Source organism: Carassius carassius, chromosome 38 (assembly GCF_963082965.1).
Source record: "Carassius carassius chromosome 38, fCarCar2.1, whole genome shotgun sequence".
NCBI lineage: Eukaryota > Metazoa > Chordata > Actinopteri > Cypriniformes > Cyprinidae > Carassius > Carassius carassius.
The window spans coordinates 26,651,868-26,673,447 of NC_081792.1; the positions used below are offsets into that span (position 1 = coordinate 26,651,868).

The 21,580-nt window shown below is 35.7% G+C and overlaps 1 protein-coding gene across 1 annotated transcript; it reads left to right on the forward strand.

Annotated features, from left to right (window-relative positions):
• The first annotated feature begins 18,692 nt into the window (after positions 1-18,692).
• On the forward strand, positions 18,693-21,356 carry LOC132119095 (small vasohibin-binding protein). Its single transcript, XM_059528842.1, has 3 exons — positions 18,693-18,828; positions 19,538-19,681; positions 20,723-21,356. Exons 2-3 carry the CDS (start codon positions 19,571-19,573, stop codon positions 20,807-20,809), a joined length of 198 nt encoding a protein of 65 aa, XP_059384825.1. The 5' UTR covers positions 18,693-18,828; positions 19,538-19,570; the 3' UTR covers positions 20,810-21,356.
• Positions 21,357-21,580: the final 224 nt, after the last annotated feature.

Genomic DNA, 21,580 nt, shown 5'->3' on the forward strand with positions numbered 1-21,580 from the left:
ACAGACACTATTTAAACTGAACAGAGATGACATCAATGAATTCAATGATGAACTGCCTTTAACTGTCATTTTGCATCATTTGACACACTGTTTTCCTAATGAATGTTGTTCAGTTGCTTTGACGCAATGTATTTTGTTTAAAGCGCTATAAAAATATAGGTGGCTTGACTTGACTTGACCAAACACACTTGCCCATCACAATGCAAAACAGAATTGTGATTCGCCACTCCTCAGAGCAGGTTTCCAATGCTCTAGAGTTCAGTGGCGGTGTGATTTACACCACTCCATCCGATGGTAAATTTGGTCCTCCCATCACCATCATTACAAATCCAGTGAAAGTGAAACTATGGAACAGGGCCCATATTTATTACACCCAACCATAATTGTCCACTTCTCCATCCAAACCACAAGCATTTGACTGATGTATGGAATATTATTATGTATATTATTCTCCTAAGCAGAATTTTATTCAGCATGAGCGACATTTGGGGCATTTGGGTTTTTCACTGCTTTGGGCACACATAAGCACAAGTCAAGATACCACACTGTAAATGCCTGAGTCTGTTTACTTGGTGCAGTAAACGCTTTAAGGGCAATTAAATGTCCCACTCCCTAATCTCCAGTGGGAAATGAAAATGTCTGTGGTCTATTGGGTCACTGACCTGTCAGTCTGTAAGATTGACAGGTCATGCTCACATTGAGACAGGGAAGTAATTATGAGGCAGTCATTCTGATTAATGAACTTTGACCACTCAGATCAGCGTAAACGAAAGTTATGAGAAATTTGAATTCTCACAAATGTCATTAAAAAAATCCCTGTCTTCAACTAATTGGATACTTTTGGCTATGTTTAGATAACGTATTTCCACAATTGGTTCTGTCAAAGGTTGTAGGAAGGTCTGTAATTCTTAACCTGTTGACCAGAATTGACTACAGTATTCTGTTTCAAAATCTCTGAACTACATATGTGTATTATTTTTACTGCACCTTATTTTTTGGCTAAACGTTAAGGCAGTATCCATCCACAATTCATTGAAGTGAGACAAATGTTGGTTATGCTGTATGCATTTAAAAAACTGAAAATTATTGCTAAAGCATTTTGATTTATTTTAAAATGAAAAGCAAAATGATACAAGATACACAGTATAGCAATGGGGTAAGAAAATGTAACCAGAAAATTGGTTAATTCATCTTTCCCACTGGAAGATTTTCTCACAAATTTTATTATTATTATTTTTTTTTTTTTTTTTGAAATCTTTCATTTTGAGTTAGGAAAATTAGTTAGGAAAAAAAGTAGGGAGTAGATAGCTTGGTAGGTTTTAGAACAGAGAAGAGTCTTTGCAGTATGTTGCAATCATTACGTGGTTGCCACCCTTATTTCCATTCAATCACAAGAGGAATTGTCCCCTTCAGTCTGCTAATCATTAGACTTCTGTATAAACGTTCTTTTTCATTAGTGGTTTCCAACCACTTTGCAGTTTGTTGGGCAAGATCTATTTTTCTTGCTTTTCCAACAGCTCCAATGCCTCTTACTGTAGGTTAGTGGGCACGAGAATGTCTTTTCTTGATTTTGCTACAACAATCACTCCATTGCTGGTTCTTGTCGTTTGATAAATTTTCCTTCCAAGTCCATTTGTCACAAACTGAGCTTGTCCACCCTGTCCCCCTTCATTTTCTGCCCTCTTGACAACTGCAAAGCAGCATACAGAACCTCCATGACTCCTGGGACGATATACATTGAATACCCATGAGCTGATTAATAAAGCAGTGGGCTGATGGGAAATGAACCGCAAACTTACTCAAACAGCAATAAAACAAGTCAGGATTCACAAATCTGCATTAAGAAGGCCCTGTTCTATTTGCTCCCCCTCCCTCCTCCTTTCACGCTGATTTATAAAACAGGACTGGCTGTAATTGACTCCCCCTCAGATCCTAATATAACGTTATAATCGGACTCAGACCTGCTAGCCAGGTCTTCGCCACACGTTAAAAAGCAAATAGAGTAAACTGCATGGAGCAAAGAAACACAGCCATGAATGATGTCTCTGTGAATGTTTGCTAAATTAAGAGGCAAGGGTTGATTTAGGCCATCTCGCTCCTCTCTCTCTCTCTCTCTCTCTCTCTCTATCTATCTTTTTCTCGCCTTCTCTATTTTATTAGGGTTGCATCCACCAGTTCTCGTGCTTATCCTCTATCAGCTGTATAAAACTTTAAAAATGACATTGAACCTAATAAAAATTCTGCAAACATAAGTGTTGTTAAAAAAACTAAAATTATGACTTTTTTTTTTGCTGAAATAAAATTTTATATTAGATATAATATAAATAATTAGTAAAATATAAATAAAAATTACAGAAATATCAAATTTGCTAAGGCTTAAAATCAAGTAAAAACTGAAAATATACAAAATGTAGTTTTTTTTTTGTGTGTGTGCTGATTTCAGCAAGTACTATATCCATGAACCAGGAACCAGCAAACTCCAGACCCTGACAGTATAAAGAGATGCTGAAAAGTATTTTAGCAGTAGTGCATGCTGAGACTGATGGCATCCTTCAGAGCCAAAGTCACCCGGATCATTAACTTCATGGTTTCACTTCAGTGTAGTTTATCTCCCAATTTTCAGACTAAATGGTTTTATGGGAAATACTGCCTTCAACCCAGGCTATAATACAAGGAGGTACTGTGGTGGTACACTTTTCACTCAAAATGTGCTATATATATATATATATATATATATATATTTTTTTTTTTTTTTTATGAAAAATTATGTTAAAATTGAAAAGATGTTTGGCCCCACTGTACACTATCATTCAAAATCTGGGGTTGGCAAGATATTTATTTAAAGTTTTTGAAAGAAGTCTTTTGTACATTAATTTGATCCCAAATACAGTAAAAGTAGTAATATTATTAACATTTTAAATAACTGTTTACTATGTGTATATTTTTAAAATGTAATTTATTCCTGTGATCAAAGCTGAATTTTCAGCATCATTACTCCAATCTTCAGTGTCACATGATCCTTCAGATATCATTCTAATATGCTGATTTGCTGCCCCCAAAACATTTCTGATTATTATCAATGTTGAAAACAGTGCTGCTTAACATTATTGTGGAAACCATGATACATTATTTATTTAAATTTTTTTGGTTTTGGCAACTTACTAACCCCAAACGTTTAAAGGGTATTGTATTTCATAGCTAATATCATGACTTTGATCTTGGTCATTTTGTTCAATTACACCACAATATCATGATTAGGCAAACACTGCAAGCAGATGTTCCTCTGTAGGATTCTTTTAGGTAGGATCATATGCATCTGTGAATGCATGACCAAAGCACTACTATCCACCCAAAGCATTTAAACACCCATGCCCTTTCTTTTGTCAACTTTTGCACAACACTTAAAAACAAATAAGTTTGTAGGTGAATCAGAGACTATGCCTTATGAACTAAAACACCATGTACATCATGTTTTTTACGGAATGGCTGAGCAGTCAAAATGGCAGCAATGGAAATAATTTTGCATCTCTTGTCAAAACATACTAAATTATATAGGCTACTTAATAGGATGAAGTCAAGTTAATCGCATGTTAAAATGTGAAGAACTATGTGTGCCAATAAAGAAACATTCTACAGTAAACCAAACGGGCTTTCAGCTTCCAAGGGTGATGCTAATGCTCTAAACATTATGTGTCTCAAATGCTATATAAAGATATTGAAGCAAAGAGTTCATCTGAAAGTTCCCTCTCATTTGGCTCAGAGGACTTTCTAGTGTCGAGTTGAGATGTGTTTTACAATTCACAGGGCATTTGATAGGTATGTGTCTTTGAGCAGCGCCCAGACGCTGGGATCCACACATAGCTGGTCTATGGCTTGGCAGCTCTTGCAAGACGTTTTATTTTCATAACCAAGGTTGTAATTCATTTGATACTGAAAAATTTTGCTTTATTACAGCAGAGGTGGGGATCAAATCAGTTTCAGTATAAATAAAGAAGTTAATTGTTACTATATCAAAAACAAATACAATTTTTATTTGTGATTTCTGTTTAACTAAATTAATCCAGTGCATTATGTTATTATGTGTATGGTCACAGCAGTTGTTATGACTTACCAGTTGAGTTCAGCAATGCAAAACGAAGAAACCCACATACCATAGTTGATTTTGATAAGGTGCATGAGTGTTAAAGGATAACCAATTTTTGTTACAGCAGTCAGTTTGCGACCCATGAAACCTTCGCCACCACCGTGGCAGCAGGCGTACCAGAACATGTATCTCGGCTTGCGTAAACAGACGTAAAAATCCTGAGAACAGAAAAAGCGAGGGGAGCGAGAAAAAAAAGGTAACATGTTGAAAAGTGCAAATCAAACACTTACCAGCATTTAAAGCATTTCACTGTGAAGAAGCTTCGGACAGATCGCTAACACCTGTGTTAGCTTATGACATATTTTGTTCAGGCATACAGTCAACTATATGGCACTAAATGTCCACTCACACTGCAGTTCAGAAAAGTTCATTTTCACCCATTAGCTGTTAAATAAACATTAGCTAAAGAAAATACATTGCTTATTCTGTATGCAATTTAGTTAAAAATATGCTCTCAACCCCCTTAATTGTAACTTTGTCTCAATGTAAACTGGGCAAAGTTATTCACCTTCTTTTGCAACCTGAAAGTAAGCTATTTTCTGTGAAAGTGCAAGGCTTCCGTTGCCCATTGTAAAAAAATAAATAAATAAAACGTTAAAAGTATTTATGCTACAAACCAGTGTGTTTAAAACTATGATAATACATTTAAATAACATGAAAAGAAACGTCAGACATTACGGCCATGTTTTTCAAGATACATGAATGTCCTCATAAAGATTCTATAAGTTTTAAGATGCATGTGGGAAGAAAAAAAGGTCAAATTTGCTAAATGTTAATTTGCAGATCTGAGAAGAAAATTCAGAATTGTGAGCTATAAACTTGCAATTGCAAGAAAAAGGTCAGAATTATGAAATAAAGTTTAAATTATTATTATTATTTTTATTTTTTTTGTGGCAGTTAAAAATAATTGCGACTTAACGTCTTGCAATTCTGTCTGCATTTTTTCCATAACTTCAGTACCACTTTTCTGTGACTTGCGAATCTTAATTCTCATTGAATCATGGGAAAAAAAAAAACATCCATGGCGATTGAAAAGTCACCCAAAGATTAAAAAAAGAAGTTATTTTAATACATGATTACTAACATACATGATTTAGAAATTACTTTCCAGAATTTGCAATGTCATTAATGTTATTGAAATCCAAGATGGCGCTGCCGAGTTCGGACACCGTCTAGGTTGCTCCGCTTAGATTGTGTTTTTATTTACTTTTTTACTTACTTTTGCTTACTCACATTTCACTGCTGGTTATATATGCTCTATATAATCGTGTATGTGATGAATAAAAATCTTGAATCTTGAATCATGTACAGACAGGAGCGTCACTTGTTATATCCAACTGTCTCTTTTGATAGCTTATTCACCTCAGTAATGTATATATCTCACTCAGAAACCTTCTAATGTGTCTCCGTGCCCTGTGGTGTATCTCTTGGTTTATGCTGTGTCCACTACCCACTTTGTTGCCAGCGGCATCCACTGCTGTGGCCAAGTGCACCCCTGAGCCATTCGCTGGAGAATATGTAAGCGTCTCCTTCAATTAGTCTTGTTTGGTCTTAACACTGCTCCCGGCGTGGGCAAACCCACCACTCCCAGGGGACCCGGTGGTCATATTTTCAGTGTCAATAAACCTATACTGCAGACTGGCAGAGAAGATGCCCCTTATGAACATCAGTGGTACTGCAGTTTTTTCTAGAAATTCTTACTATTACAGTTTTTCTCGATTGGTTTGGCTCATTTCTTGAAACCGAGATTGACATTCTCAAAACCATAAGGTCATTTGGCCAAACAGTCTTACAGTTCTGCTCAACATTATAGCTCACTAGCAAAATCAAATATCTTTCCCCAAACTCTTCTTCCATGCTTCAAAAGCAGATTCCTTTCCCATATAAAAGGTCAGTACAGTCAAAATAGCACAGATCCTTCTCAATTGCCTTGGCACATGTGCATTCATTTAGTGCTTTTGTCAAAATAACCTGGATGGTTTAGCACAACACCATGGATCCCCTGCAAAAGCTCATATCTCTCCCAAAACAGTTCATCCATGCGTCAAAACTAAATATTCTTCTCATATAAATCGTCAATGCCCCCAAAATGCATTATACCTTTGGCATTGTTTAAGCACTGCAAGTCAAAATGCTTAGACGTTTTGTCACTGAGGCACAGGTCTAGCAACAGAATACCACTATGAATAAAACTAAAAGATTTTACAGTAAAATCAGCCTCCAATAAACCACTCATACTCAAGGAAACTTATGAAAAGAAAACATATACAGGATTCTGTAAATGTGAACAGTTATAAACACAAACAAAAAAAACTCTAGCCTACCATACTGTAAATAAAGTTTCAGAACTATAGTACAGTAATATTTTCAGTGGTCGCCATTGTCACCCTCTCTTTCCTGGCCACCATCCTCATCCTCCTGGCCATCGACGCGCTGCTCTCTGTTAGGCCATAAATTCTCATCCACATCGCAACGGATATTTTCTCTTGCGATGCAGCGAGGGAAGAAACGGCGTGAATGTCTCAACCATCCCCTACATTGATCCCCTGTGATGCCCTCACATGCAGCATCCATTGCATGCAGCAGGGCCCTCTGGTCTTGAGCCTGATGCTCATACACCCTCCACCTCCAAGCTGAAAAAAACTCCTCAATTGGATTTAGGAAAGGAGAGTAAGGTGGAAGAAACTCCATTAGCATCCGGGGATGGGTGGTGAACCAGGTTCTGATGCGTGGGCCACGGTGGAAGTTCACATTATCCCACACAATGACATAATGTGGTAGCTGAGGTCCTTCTTCACCTCTATCATTTTCCGGGATCAGATCAGTATAAAGGTGGTCCAAAAAATTGAGGAGCTTTTGTGTATTGTAGGACTCTAAACTGGGAATGTGTGTGGCCACACCTCTTTCTGATATAGCGGCACACATTGTTATATTTGCTCCTCGCTGGCCTGGGACATCCACAGTGGCTCGGTGGCCAATGATGTTACGGCCACGCCTTCGACCTTTGGCCAGGTTGAAGCCAGCTTCATCAACGAACACTAGGATGTGAGAGGTTTCGTTGCCTTCTAATGCCATTACTCTCTACAATTGAATAAAAATAAATCTAATCAGTCAAGTAGAGACAGATACTGCAGGGAGGATCTAAAGTACTGTAAAAAGAGGGAGTGAAAAACTGAAGACAATTTCTAGGCAAAATGCTCTAGTCACACAAAGCTGGATTCTGAAGGTAAAAAGGATAAACCAAAACAAAAAAAAGTGGTAACCATGTCTTACTGTAATAGTGTTACAATGATAGACAACCAGTAGTTGACTTACATGCACATACTGGTACCGCAGCTCTTTCACTCTGTCAGAGTTTCTCTCAAATGGTACCCTGTAAATCTGTTTCATGGTCATCTGATGTTTCTTCAATACCCGGTCTATTGTGGAGATGCTGATAGAGTTTATATTTTGGAACATTACATTGTCTAGAAGGATTGCATTACGAATCTGTCTCAGTGTGATGGCATTATTTGCAATGACCATGTTGCATATTTCTCGTTCTTGTTGTTCATTTAGAAGTTTTCTTCTGCCACCCACTTGAGGCTGTCGTCCAATCCTAGACATACAAGTCAAAGGTCAACACTGTAAATTTGTTACAAAATGAGTTACCAATGTAATTGTACTGCTGTTTTATGGTACTAAAAGTGTGATGCACTGCACAGTGACTGGAATACTATTCACAGTATTTTCTCCATTTTTTTTCTTTGTCATTTTTATAGTATCATATAACATCACATGAAGATATTACAGTACTCTAGGCCTACACACACACCAACACTGAATAGTTCAATAGAATAGTTTTGTACCTGTTTTCCCTGCGAAAGGTTTGGATGGAGGAGACTGTAGACCGAGGCACATTAGGCTGCACTCGGCAACCTGCCTCTGCCATTGTGAGGCGATGGTTTATAACGTGGTCAATAAGGGTGGCCCGGATTTCATCTGGGACATCATGGTGCCTCCGTGCTCCTCGGCCTCTTCCCCCTATTCCTCCACGCGTTCTCACTCCTCCTCTTCCTCTTCTTCCTCCTCTTCCTCGAGCAGGAAGTTGCTGTTGTACTTGGCGAGGTGCTTCCATGTTCACACTGCAAATGAAACTGGCCCCGGGCCAAGCTCTGTCTATATACTTTTGGCAGCAGTCATAATCATAGACAACACCTGTCAACTAAACAAACTGTTTGATTGGTCATCTGAGATGTGGGAAACTGCTCCTTCCTTAGTTCTAATTTCACCTGATTGATTGTCAAGTACTGTCATAAATTTATCAAATGTTCCAAGAAATTATTTCATGGTATTATATCTTTGACTAATTTTGACAGTTGAACAGACAATTGTGCATATGATGACTTACACAATGAAACCATGCTGATATGTTTTGGAGAGAGTAACCATTTCACTGAAAAATCAACTAATCAGTTTAGATCAGCAAGATCTATTTATTTGGAAAATGTGCTAAATGTGGGCTCATTGTGCTAACTGTAGCTACTTGTACATAATCATTTGAAAAAAAGCACAGAGTCACTTGAGACATGTACTAAAGCATTTGCAATTTGATAAAACCAATGAAAAATGACATTCTGTTGTGAACAATTGCAAGGTAGTTTGGAGATTTGTCCATGTTATTTTGAGAATGTCATCTCGGTTTCAAGAAATGAGCCAAACCAATCGAGAAAAACTGTAAAATAAGCGTAAGTAGAAATAGTTTGTAATATTATACATGACTAATTTGCTAATACATTTCATTTATCCTCTTTGAAGCATTTATTTTAATGCAAAATAATAAAATCACTAATTTCCTTTCAACCCTGGAATAGTTTTAACAGAAGATCAGTTCGTCCTTATTTCATGCTATTTTAAGCATGTCACTGGCAGGGGAATTATAGTTATCTAAAACTAAAACCATAAAAAAAACATAAATTAGAATAAACTTAAACTAAAATAATGGGGCCACAATTTACCTAAAACAGGGAAACAAATCAATTGAACATGAACGTGGGAACAGATTTATCAAATATGACCATGAATTAATAAATCTTTTCCCCAGGACATGTTCATGGTCGGGGCAGTGTTATTTTCATTGATATATTATTTTAGTAATTGTAAATTGTATTTATTTACTTTATTTAAATTTGTTGTGTGTTTGTGTTATTATTATATATTATTAGTATATTATATTTTAGTTTTACTTATTTTATAACTTCAACTTAAACAATGAGAAATATTGCCTTAGATGGATGGATGGATGGATGGATGGATGGATGGATGGATGGATGGACGGACGGACGGACGGACGGACGGACGGACGGACGGACAGACAGACAGACAGACAGACAGACAGACAGACAGACAGACAGACAGACAGACAGACAGACAGATAGATAGATAGATAGATAGATAGATAGATAGATAGATAGATAGATAGATAGATAGATAGATAGATAGATAGATAGATAGATAGATAGATAGATAGATAGATAGATAGATAGATAGATAGATAGATAGATACTGTAGATTTTTTTATCATCTACCAGCAGGGGCAAACTGATGAAGCTGTCCAACCAAACCTTCACAAAAGAAGAGCCAAGGTCAGTCTCTCTGGAGTTAACCTGGAATTAAGCTGCTGATGTGAAATCTGGCATATTGTTGCAACAAAGCAAACAGTCAAGATTATGAACATCTGGAGGTTTGTCTGCAGGTCTGTGGTGTGGTGGCATTTAATGATTGGACGTCATTGGGTCAGAAGCCAGTCCTGGCCACAGTGTGCTTATTCATTCTTCTGAATTACACCTGTATCCCCAGCGGCCAGAGCCTTGCTTTTTTGTTTGCACAGCTGGTTTGCACTGAAACAGTCCAGATTAAATAGTGTCTTCATTTGTCCCTATAAGATGTGAACCTACGCTTCAGTTTAGACGGTGCCACAGTAGTTGCAAGTTCGAATCCAGACTGATCTCCATTTACCTGCCTGATATCATATTGGCAAAAACCTGGTTTTACAGTACATCAAAGGTATGCACATCATCAATATGCTCACAGCCACCCCCCCCCCCCCTTTTTTTTCTAGTTAAAATATCAAATTATCCTTAAAACAAGATACATTTATGTGATATTAAGACAGTTCTTGTAAGAAACATTTTCTTACACAGTATTTTTGTTTTGTTTTCCAATACAAAAACAATACAAACATTCCTAAATAAAGAATGGTTTACTAGAGAAGCAAAATGACAAAAGACATTAAAGGGTTAGTTCACCCAAAAATGAAAATTAGCCCATAAATTACTCACCCTCATGTCATCCTAGGTGTATATGACTTTCTTTTTTCAGACGAATCCAGTCGGAGTTCTATAAAAAATTGGCTTTGATCTTTCAAGCTGTTTCATGCCACTTAGGGGATGTTGAATTCATCAGTCCAAAACAAGTTAAATAAAAATCGCCTATCCATTTAAAAAAAAAAAAGTGTCTCACGTGGCTCTAGGGGTGAAAAAAGGCAATCAATGTGTATTTGTAAAAAAAAAAAATCCTTATTTCAACACGTAATAATCACTTTAATATAGCTTGCACTCAATGCTGTACATGGAAGCAGCAGAGAAATAAGATCTGCCAGTACAGTAAGACAAAATACTCTTTTAAAAATACATTCTCTAAAAATGAGTCTTAATATCTTATGCAGCATTGCTTCTCTTGTAAATTTATCTTGTTTTAAAAATTTGTAGCTCGAAAACAAGTAAAAAAGGACCTATCTCTAAATTTGGAAAGCTTTAGAGATACTTTAAAGATAAGTAATTTTTGACTTGTTTAAATTATTAGCATTTTTTTTAAGAGTTCTAAAAGGGATTTTCACAGCAAATGTCATAGAAGAACCATTTTTGTTTTCACAAAGAACCTTGCCGTGAACAGTTAATAAAAATAACCTTTTTTTCCCCTTAATATAAACATCTGGATAATCGACATAATCTTTTCCCAACTTTTGAAGAATTTGTAGCGTGAAAACAAGTCAAAAATCTCTAAAGTCTCTCTAAAGCTTTTCATATTTTGTTTTGACTTTCTCAGAGACTGCTCATTGTGAATTGTTGAGTCACCATAGAAACAGCTGAACTTGTTTTGGATGGGTTAGATGGGCGGTAATTCATTTGACTGATTTTGGGTTTAGCGGTTCTTCTACCCCATGAGACGAGCAGAGGACTCTCATTAGATGAGCGATAACACCATTCGAGGGCCCGATCAGTGCTGAGGTCAGATGATAGTGTGGAGGTATGTGTAACTGCTGGTATTACAGAACTTCACATTCCTTGCTGGCATCCAAGAATGCTAGTGTTGTTTATCACATTCTTGGTACATATCGACTGGTAACATAATAAGTTATTCTCCGCAAAATCCGCAAGCGGCACCAGACTGAAAATTAGGAGGGTCAGGGTCCAAATTACACTTGGAGAAAAAAGACTTTGTTTCCCAAAGTATATATTTTCCTTTCTCTCTCGCTCAGCTTCACACAAAGTACTCAAGACTCAGTGTTTCAGACCTGCATTAAAAGGTATTATTGATTCTATCTCAACTAAACCGGTGTCCACGTACCCCAAAACATAAATATCGTGTGCTGGCTGGGACACTTGCGCCGCTCGGCGCTCCTAAGTACCATCTGGCCACTGCCAAAACAAACAGTAGTAATGAGTTCTAGGCCGTGGCTGAGAGGCCGGTCTAAAAGTCGGGGACTTGCCAGCATGCGCACACTGAAGGGCTGTCATAAGCCAAATTAAAAGACTGACTGTTTCTACCCCCTCACGCTGCTGAAGATGCTGGGAGTCGATGTGGGGGAATGGGGGGGGGGCATCGTGTTCAACAAGCAGATCTTGTATTTGAGAATCAGCTCTATGGAGTGCAACCGAGGAAATAACAAGTGAGGATTTACTGCCAGACGGTTTGTTTACATTAAAAAGACGGGTCGTTTGCGCCAGCCAAGGTGTATTTGCATAATACATATAAAATGAGATCCATCTTTGCCACACGCATACCTGTGAAACCTTGCTTTTTTTTTAAAGTAACCAAAGTATTGCTCAGGCTTTGGACAGGAGGGTCCGCTGCAGACGAACAACCAGCAAAAATGCATCTGTATGAGCAGCAGCTGTTCAGGATAGTCATACAAACTGCTGCATATCATGGTCTTCCTGGGAGAGAGCACAAATCTAGCAATTTTCTGCTCCAAAGACGGTATTATCATCAAGTCTGGCAACTTTCACAGTTCTCCATTCTAAAAAAAAAAAGGTTCTAAAATGAGGTTTTTGGAGCAAATGCCATAAAAGAACTATTTTTCTTTCCTCAAAGAACCTTTCAATGAAGAAAACAGTTTTTTTTCTTGATATGAAGAACATTTGAATCTAAAGAACCCTTTTCCACTATAAAAAACATAATAATATTTTGTACAATGGAAAGATTCCATGGATTCTTCATGAAACCAAAGATGCCAATAAATAACTTTTATATTATAAGAGTGGCGAGGCATAGAATAGTGCTTTTATGCATCCTCTTTTCAAAATTTACATAATCTCTCAACATTTTTACACAAAACTAACACTTCAATGAGATAAAGGACTATTGAGTGACATATACATAGACATATGACATATGTAGACCTGTATAAAATTAAGTAATGTAATTCAGTCAAATCTTTGAGATGTTGTTGACTGTGAGTCCTGTTATTTGATTTGTCTGTCGTTATTCAATTGTTTAGTTAAACTGTCAAAATACACACATTTATGTAGAATATTGGATTGTTTTACTTAAAGATACATTTTCCACAAAAAAAAATAATCATAAGTGATATATTTATTTATATTTTTAATTGTTTTATTTTAAAATTTTCCATTTTCCTTTTCATTTTAGATTTAGTAATTTTGTTATATGATTTTGTCTTTTTTTTGTCACTTTGATTTCTATTTAGCGTTCATTTATTTTTATTTCAGTGTAAGTCATTTTAATATCCACTTAAGCTTATTGTAATTCAGTTATCTAATATTTATGTTTATATTTCTGCTTTATTTAAAAATTCGTTTAATCATTTTAGAACAACAGCACCGGTGGTGTGGCAAGATTTCCTTATTATTAATTATTTATGTCGTATCAGAACTAAATTAGCAAATGTTTCCATTAGTGTGCATTAATAATTTATTGGCATATAGAATGATTCAAATGAATAGATTGATTCTTCAAATCATAAGTCTTGTTGATGATAGGTGTGCTGTTATACTTTACAAGTGGTCAGACTTTGATTATCAGCTGGTGGATGAGGAACAATGAGGAAAAAAACAATTAATAAGAGACTTGAATATTAGAGACTTTGAAACTGGTAAGCCCATCACTTTAGGAGATTTTTCAAATCTAGTTTGAAAGAGCTTTGCTAAGGTCATAAATTATATTTAAATTCACCTAAATGATTTAATGTGATCTTTTCAGGTTCTAGAAGAAGTCCTCATTGAGGCCAATGAAGGAGAAAGAGCTGATTGACTTCTTGACTGCTTGTTTAACGTCAGGCCCTGAAGCAGATCTGTCTCAAGCATGTCAAACTTCATCTCTCCAAGAAGTCTGAAGGAAATCAGGTTTCTCATTTTGCTTCTCTATATGAACTTTTAACTGGTGTTCACTTGTTACAAACTTGAACATGGCCTAGTAACAATGTTTCTTGTGTTCTGTCCTATGGAAAAATACTCCTGGCGTGAGAAAAAAAATACAAATAAAAAGCCCTGATGTCTGTATGTCCATGGGCAGGTCAGAAAGGCCCTAATGATGTCAGTTGAGGTGGATCCAAAAATGCAGAACTGTTTTAATGTGGTTTGCAACATTTATTGCGTGTGATTACAACAACCATTATGCACATCCACAAAAAATGCTGCCTCCCTACTGCTAACCCGCAAACTTGTGCGCTCATTTCCTCTCCATCCAACAATACCACTGTTTTTGCTGGACAGATCTACTGGTCAGACGCACTACAGGTGTGAAAAAGCGGCCTCAGTTTGCCATTCAGTTTGGGCATCATTCATGGAGGTTATTTTTAGTGCTGAAAAGTTCAATGTGGTGCTACGTTTCTTTGGCAGCCCGCAGAGGTTTTCGAGCCAGCGCTGGATGCTGCTGTGGCTAAGGTCTTATGTGTAAGTGACAGCGAAATGAAAACTTTATTAAAAGCTGCTTCCTTTCCTCTTTATTTTTAACTTGCGTTGCTCATCTATATTCAAATTGTTGACAGCCGTGGTGGGTGTTCCAGACTTTCTGTATAAGGGAGTCTTTTCTGTTCTGTTCTAGAGCTTAAACAGACTATATATACCTGTTTAAAGTTCAGACACACCTACTGAATCTTTATAATTAACATTAAATTTTTTGGATAATAGTGATGTCTTCAAATCTTATACGTGTATTGAAGTATTTTAATAAATGCACGCTTTCTTATATCTGGGCTTATTTGTCAATTCTCTTATGCATTTGGTATAAGAACTTCACGAGGTGCATCCTGGGATGCTCTTATTTGAAGGAGTTCACAATATATACACAGTTATTGATGCATCTTCACTATATAGCATAAATCGTCTATTCAGACAGTCAATTATAAAAAATAAAAAAAACATAAATAACAAACTATTAACAATAATTTTTAATTAATACCAATATTGAAATGTTTAATATTAAACAATAGCAAACCATTTAAAGTAAAGAAATAGTTATAAATTCATTTTAACAATTAGACAATTTTATCTAATTTTAAAAAAATATATATTTAATTTCTTTATTCGTTTTAAATATTTGTAAATATTTATTTTAAATATTAATTTTCCTTTCTTCTTATGCTCAAATGAATGTACAAACTTAAATGCACAATTTGTAAATAATTTAACATTTATAATTTATGTATGGAGCATAAACCTTCTACACACACATATAATATATTAATATTAATTTAAATAAATATAAACATTTATAAACAAATACAAATTAAAAAATCTATTTTTAATGTAAATTTTTTTATATTATTAATAAAAAGAATTATTAAATGTAACATTTTGCATTAGATAAGCCTTTATATAATAAAAAATGTTAACCCTTCATGTAGGTAGGGCCATAGTGGGGAAGTTGTGGCCTAATGGTTAGAGATTCGGACTCGTAATCCTAAGGTTGGGAGTTCAAGTCTCCTTCCAGGAAGAATTGTCATGGGGGGAGTGAATGTACAGAGCTCTCTCCCACCTTCAATACCATGACTGACGTGCTTTGAGCAAGGCACTGAACCCCCAACTGCTCCCCGGGCGCTGTAGCAATGGCTGCCTGCTGCTCTGTGTGTGTGTTCACTGCTGTATGTGTGCATGAATTCTGAGTATGGGTACTTGGCTGTATGTCACATCACTTTCACTTTAGTGTGGTGAAAGCTGTTGATGATTATAGGGGCCAACGGCTGTCGGGGGGCATCCGCTAATTTCAACCGACTGCCTGAGGCCAGCATGAAACACGCTCAGGACAGTTGATGGGCCACTGTTGCACATCGTCATGAAGAAAGCTTATCATGTGCATGTGTTTTTTAGCCTTTTCCAATTAAAACTGAGATTTTAAAGCATTCAAACACAAGTAGATGCGCAAGGACTCAACTGAGTAGCCTACTCACGTGCCGTGTTCGGTACACACACAGAGAGCCGCGTCTCAGACGCACAAACACCGAATTGAGTTTTGCCTCTTCTTGCGCTTGAATGCACAAATACATACAAAATGATGTAGAGATACCTGTCTTGGCAAGTATACTCCTAAAAAGGTTGGTAATGTCTTAAGTGAAAGTAAACAGTTGAGAAAGAAATCTAATGTGTATGTATGTCTTGAAGTGACTGTGAATAAATTACTTTAATGTTAATCCATGAAAATAAAGGTTAGAAAATCCCTCACTTCTCTAAACTGAATAACTTTGTAGTTTTAACAAGAATAATTTTATATTTAATTTATACAGTGAACACTATGCAATGATATTTTACATTTGATTATTCTGTTTCTGTACTTGAGCACCTACAAACTTGAAAAAACGTAAACAATGATTTGTGCGTATCTTTGTTCTATTCATTTATTTGTGCCATTTACACGATTTCAGATAGGGCCTACATGTACAACCTGCACCAGGGTCAGCAAATCCCTACATGTAGGCCAGTACAAGCTGCTTTCCACTGATCTCTTGACTCATTACCTCTCTAGATGTAATCCCATCATGCATCTGACTGATGAACTGTGCTCTGGAGTGAAAGGACATCTCGATAACAGACAAATCACGCTGAATTACTGCTCCAGGCAGTGAGGTGTGCTGGTAGTTGGGAAGAACACACAGTCGACAGCAGTGGGCAATGCTCCTCTTATGCATCTGACAACAATCTGCCGTCAGAGGCTCACAGCATCTCCCGACCCACCACATTCAGTTTGTTCAGGCTGGCTTTCTGTAGACTGTGGCAGTGGCTCATGGGAACCCCCTTTGCACATGCCAGCTTTTGCTAGGGCGCTAAAGGTCGGGTTAAGATTGAGTGGAAAATCTGTAGGAGGGGGTTTGTTGCATTTAGGATTAGTTGTTCTTCCTTGGATATTATTACAGAGCAAGTGCTCTCCTGTGTTGGGGAAAGAATCCATGAAAACACATCGGAATGTGCCATGATAAATTTTGGCACAGCGCGGTGCCAAAGGGCATAAACACAAGGACAGCTATATGAGCGTCAAGTGAGGGTTTGTAAAAGTACAGTATCATCTAATGTCAAATTGACGTAAACCCACCAAAGTTTTTAACTTACGCACAACTAAGAATTTTACTTATGCGCAAAATTGGAATATCGCATAAAACATTTTTTTTTAATGCAAATAATTAGCTAAGTACCCTTTCCATCCAACTACAACAAAATCTCCTCTTCCTGATATACTGGCACTAAATACCACTAAGAAAGGTAGGAGAAGCCTCTAAATAGGCTATAATACATTTCATACAGGCCTATAATAAATGATTTGCGCCTCAGAGCGAGCAGACGAAATACAATAAATGTGGTCATTGCTTTCGGAAGTGGATGCTGCTGTCATGTAAGACAGTTCTGGGAGGCAATTACCGGTGTACAGAAATAGGCCTACTTTGATGACAGAATTTGCTTAGGCATTTAAAAAAGACTATAATAACATTTCAGATGCTGTGCAACGAAATCGGTCCGCTGTTTAGTCTAGGTATTCACATGACCTTTTTGCTATGCATAGAGGATTTTATTCTGTAAATGTGTTTCCATTTTAGATAATGCACATTTTATCCTATCGGATAAAAAGTTTATCAGAAACAATTGTGTGCTTATGTTTTGTTATGCGTCTTTTTTTTATTTAAGTGCATTTTGGCTTTTCCATCCAGTGTTTTTTTATGCAAAATTACAAAATGGAAGGAAGCAAACCTATTGACAGAAACACGTCTTGTTTTGGGGCATTTTTACAATTAGGCTATAGGACTCCTCTGTTACTCCAATGACACAATCTAAACGGAGTCTCTTTACACATTTTTATGTCTCATTGGATTCTGTCCTCACGTATTGGATTAGGCCTAACCAATTTACATAGGCTAAATGATGATCTGTCGGCCTTCGCTGATAGCCTTTTGCAGTTTTTTTCCTAGGTGGTCCATTTGTGAATGACAACCTGAGAGTGAAATGTTTTTATTACTATTTCTGAATGATTAAAAAAAAAAAAAACCTACCTATGCGTTCTATACTAGACTAACTGAGACTTGTCATGGCACTTGTATACTGTTGTTGTTCTCTTGTTGACCTGACTGCTTCTATTGTTCTCATTTGTAAGTCGCTTTGGATAAAAGCGTCTGCTAAATGTAAATGTAAATGTAAATTTAGCGCCTTTGGGGCTGGTATGTAAAATAATATAGCCTAAGTTAAATTTGGACTCTAGGTTCTGAAGTAACTCAATCAGGCCACTTGTTGCCAAATAAAATTTTTTTACATCTGCTTAATTTAATTATACACACGGTAAACAATTTTTAGATTAATTAATGCGCTGAAATGACATAAGTGTTAGCAAAAATATCAATGGGTCTTTCAACTTTCAATAGCTGTATAAGACCGACCTCTTGTGGTTGCCTATAGTTTTGCAAGCAAGAAATGCGTGAAAATAACTAATAGTATGACACTGTATATTATATTTGTTTATATTTTGTAATATTTTATGCACTTATGTAACGCTTTATAAATGTATTACTAATAAGGGAAGCCAGGGCTAGTTGTCACACATTTTGGTTCAGGTTCAAAAATCAGGTTATAGGCCTATAGGCTATAAACACAAATTTTGAAGTCTTGGCTACACAAATTAGTGAAGTGAAGTGAGTGAGGTTATACAGAGGTTATACATTTTAAAACTTATTGTACCTGAAACTAATAGTTTTATTTATTTATTTTGCAAGTTACATAAGTTAAGGTAACAGATCTCATGCATAAAAACCTTTAGTTGGCGAAATATAGTCCCGCCGATTTATTTTGAACCACAGACGCAACGTTAATAGGAACCTTCTAACACAAGCTTCGTTTTCTATCCGGGTTTGTTTATCAGTGACTACATAATCCTGCTAAACTGCAATAGCCTCTTCTTTGTTTGTTGTTTTCGTTAAAAATCAAAAGGTAAGAGTATGGAGCCCTTTTATTTCCTTCTCTTTTTTGTGTGTATTTATTATAGTATACAAGCAATGACTTTGTTATTTGATAATGGGTTGGTATTTCTAACGGGACTTAAGTTACGTGCTATGCTAATAGACTGAAAGCTATGGATTACTATACTGAATGAAGTTAAATACGCTTTTTCTGAATGAATCAGAAATAAACAATAACGAAAATTAAGTAACGTTACACACATGTGGTGTTATTTAATAACCTATTCCAGCTGTTTTCAAACTACAACAACGTGGAAATGAGAAAATAAAAATAAAAAAAACTGTAAATTACCCTTAAAATAAAATATAGACCGAGAAAAGATTACAATATAAATTAGTGAATAAATAGTACATGTACAGTGCTAAAGTTAGTAGAAAAAAATTATGCAATAAATTAGAATAATCTAACTATTTTCCAAAAATATTTTAACATTTATCATACTAGTTTTCATAGTATAAATTGGGTCTTTAAACAAGAAACTATACTAATGCCTTTTAAATTAAAGGATAGGGGTTCCTATATATATATATATATATATATATATGAGGATCATTATATTTAGGGATCTGTGGCATGTAAAAGATTGAAACCCCCTGATCTACAGTATACTGTTAGATGCTTGAAAATTGTGACTTGAGTAACCTGCTGTGCTTTATTGACCTTCATTTCTTTATTTCAGTGGAATTATCATCTGGACTCGTCTGTTTCTAAAATGGAGCCAGCATGTCGAAAAGACAAACAGAAGCAGCAAACGCCGACCCGTGGAGATCGAACCAAACAGAAATCAGCCCAGCAGGAGCTGAAGCAAAGACAAAGAGCAGAGGTCACTCTCTGTTCTGATTCTAAGTTTAGAAACTTTTGCTTTCTTTGTGCTTGAAAATCATTTTGAAAACATAAAGTATTTCCAAACTATGTTATACCATGGTTATTTGGATGCTACCATGATGGTAATCAAAAGAAGATGGTAATTCAGTTGTGTAATTCACTGCCAGTCAAAATGAATATGCTTCTATTTCACAACAAATATTTTAACTACAATTAGAGTAAAAAATTACCTTATTTAAACAATTAACTAATTTAACATTTATTATTCAAACAATTAACATGATCCACCAGCTGGAGTGCCCTTGATATCCATTAGAGGGCACTAAATTCCAGTCTACTGCCTTTTTCCCATGACTTCATTCCCCATAATCCTCTGCCTGGTCTCATTAGTACTCATTGTTTGCACCTGTGTCCCTTACGGATTTTTGTCACCCTGCAGTTTGCAGTTTTAACTCTACGGGTCAAAAGTTTGTATTAATTAAAATAATTAATTAATTTGGTAAAAATTGATATATCCGTGAAATATTACGCTTAAAAGTTTAATATACACAGTATTTTTTAAATATAATTTATTCCTGAGATGCAAAGCTGAATTTTCAGTATCATTACTCCAGATTTTAGTGTCACATGATCCTTTAGAAACCATTTTAATATGCTGATATGCTGCTCAAGAATAATTTCTGATTATTATCAATGTTGAATGCTGAAGTTAATAAACAGTTTAAAAAATACTTTTCAATATTACGGTTTTGACTTTATTTTTTATTAATACAGCCTTGGTGAAAAGTCTTTAAAAAAAAAAGTCTTAAAAAAAAAAAAAAACTTCAACACTCTTATTTATTAAGTTTAGTGTTATCCTGTGGTTCATTGGAACCATCTGTATAAATTCATATGAAAAATAATTAATTAACTTGCATTTAATGACTTTCATATTCCAAATTCTTAAATAGTTTTTGCTTATTTCTCTTTAAAATTAAAATAGCTGATTTCAGATCAATTCATCAGAGCTTGTTTGTTCTCTGTTTCTGGTGTGTTACAGATTTACGCCCTGAACAAAGTCATGACTGAGCTTGAACAGCAGCAGTTTGAAGCCTTCTGCAAGCAGATGCAGTCACAAGCCGAATGAGAAAAAAACTAATGTCAGGACAAATATACACAGGTTAGGGTTAAGATAAGATATTTTCGTATTATTGTAACCCATTTGATAATCAGCCTTTTCCTCCCCTTACATTTAAACCAAAATGTATTCGTTGGAGATTGACACACACACACACTACTTGAATCTGAGTGTACAATCACATCGCAAACGGCGGTCAGTATATACAAAACCAAAAATATCATAGTACATCATATTTATCAGAGAAGCACCCTGTGAAAAGACATTCATTCACTCTATAGGATGTTAAACATCTGATGGTTTCATTGTTAACTGTGATGTTTTATATGATGCACAATGTTTTTTGTCCTGAATAATATGTATGGTTGGTAACTCTATTTTAGACAATTGTTAAACAATACCTATTGACTGAAGGAAAAACAAGATACAGTTGTCACTCTTTTGGTTTATGATTAACTTATTTGTGACGTGACATACTTTAATAATAGTAAATGTTCTTTTGACCACAAGCAGTTTTTAATAGTTTCGTTTTTGATTAAAATTTGATTATTAAAAATCATCTCTTGTATACATATAAAATGATTTCCTTCTCTGAGCCTTATTTCCCTGTGTCCTGCAAGACTTTAATTCAGCAAGGATGTATTTAATTAAGACTTTTTGCTAAATATTTATATTTCAAATAAATGCTGTTCTTTTGAAATTTCTATTAATGAAGGAATCCTGAAAAGGAAAAAAACTGCATGACTGTTTCCACAAAATAATGTTTTTAACATTAGAAAA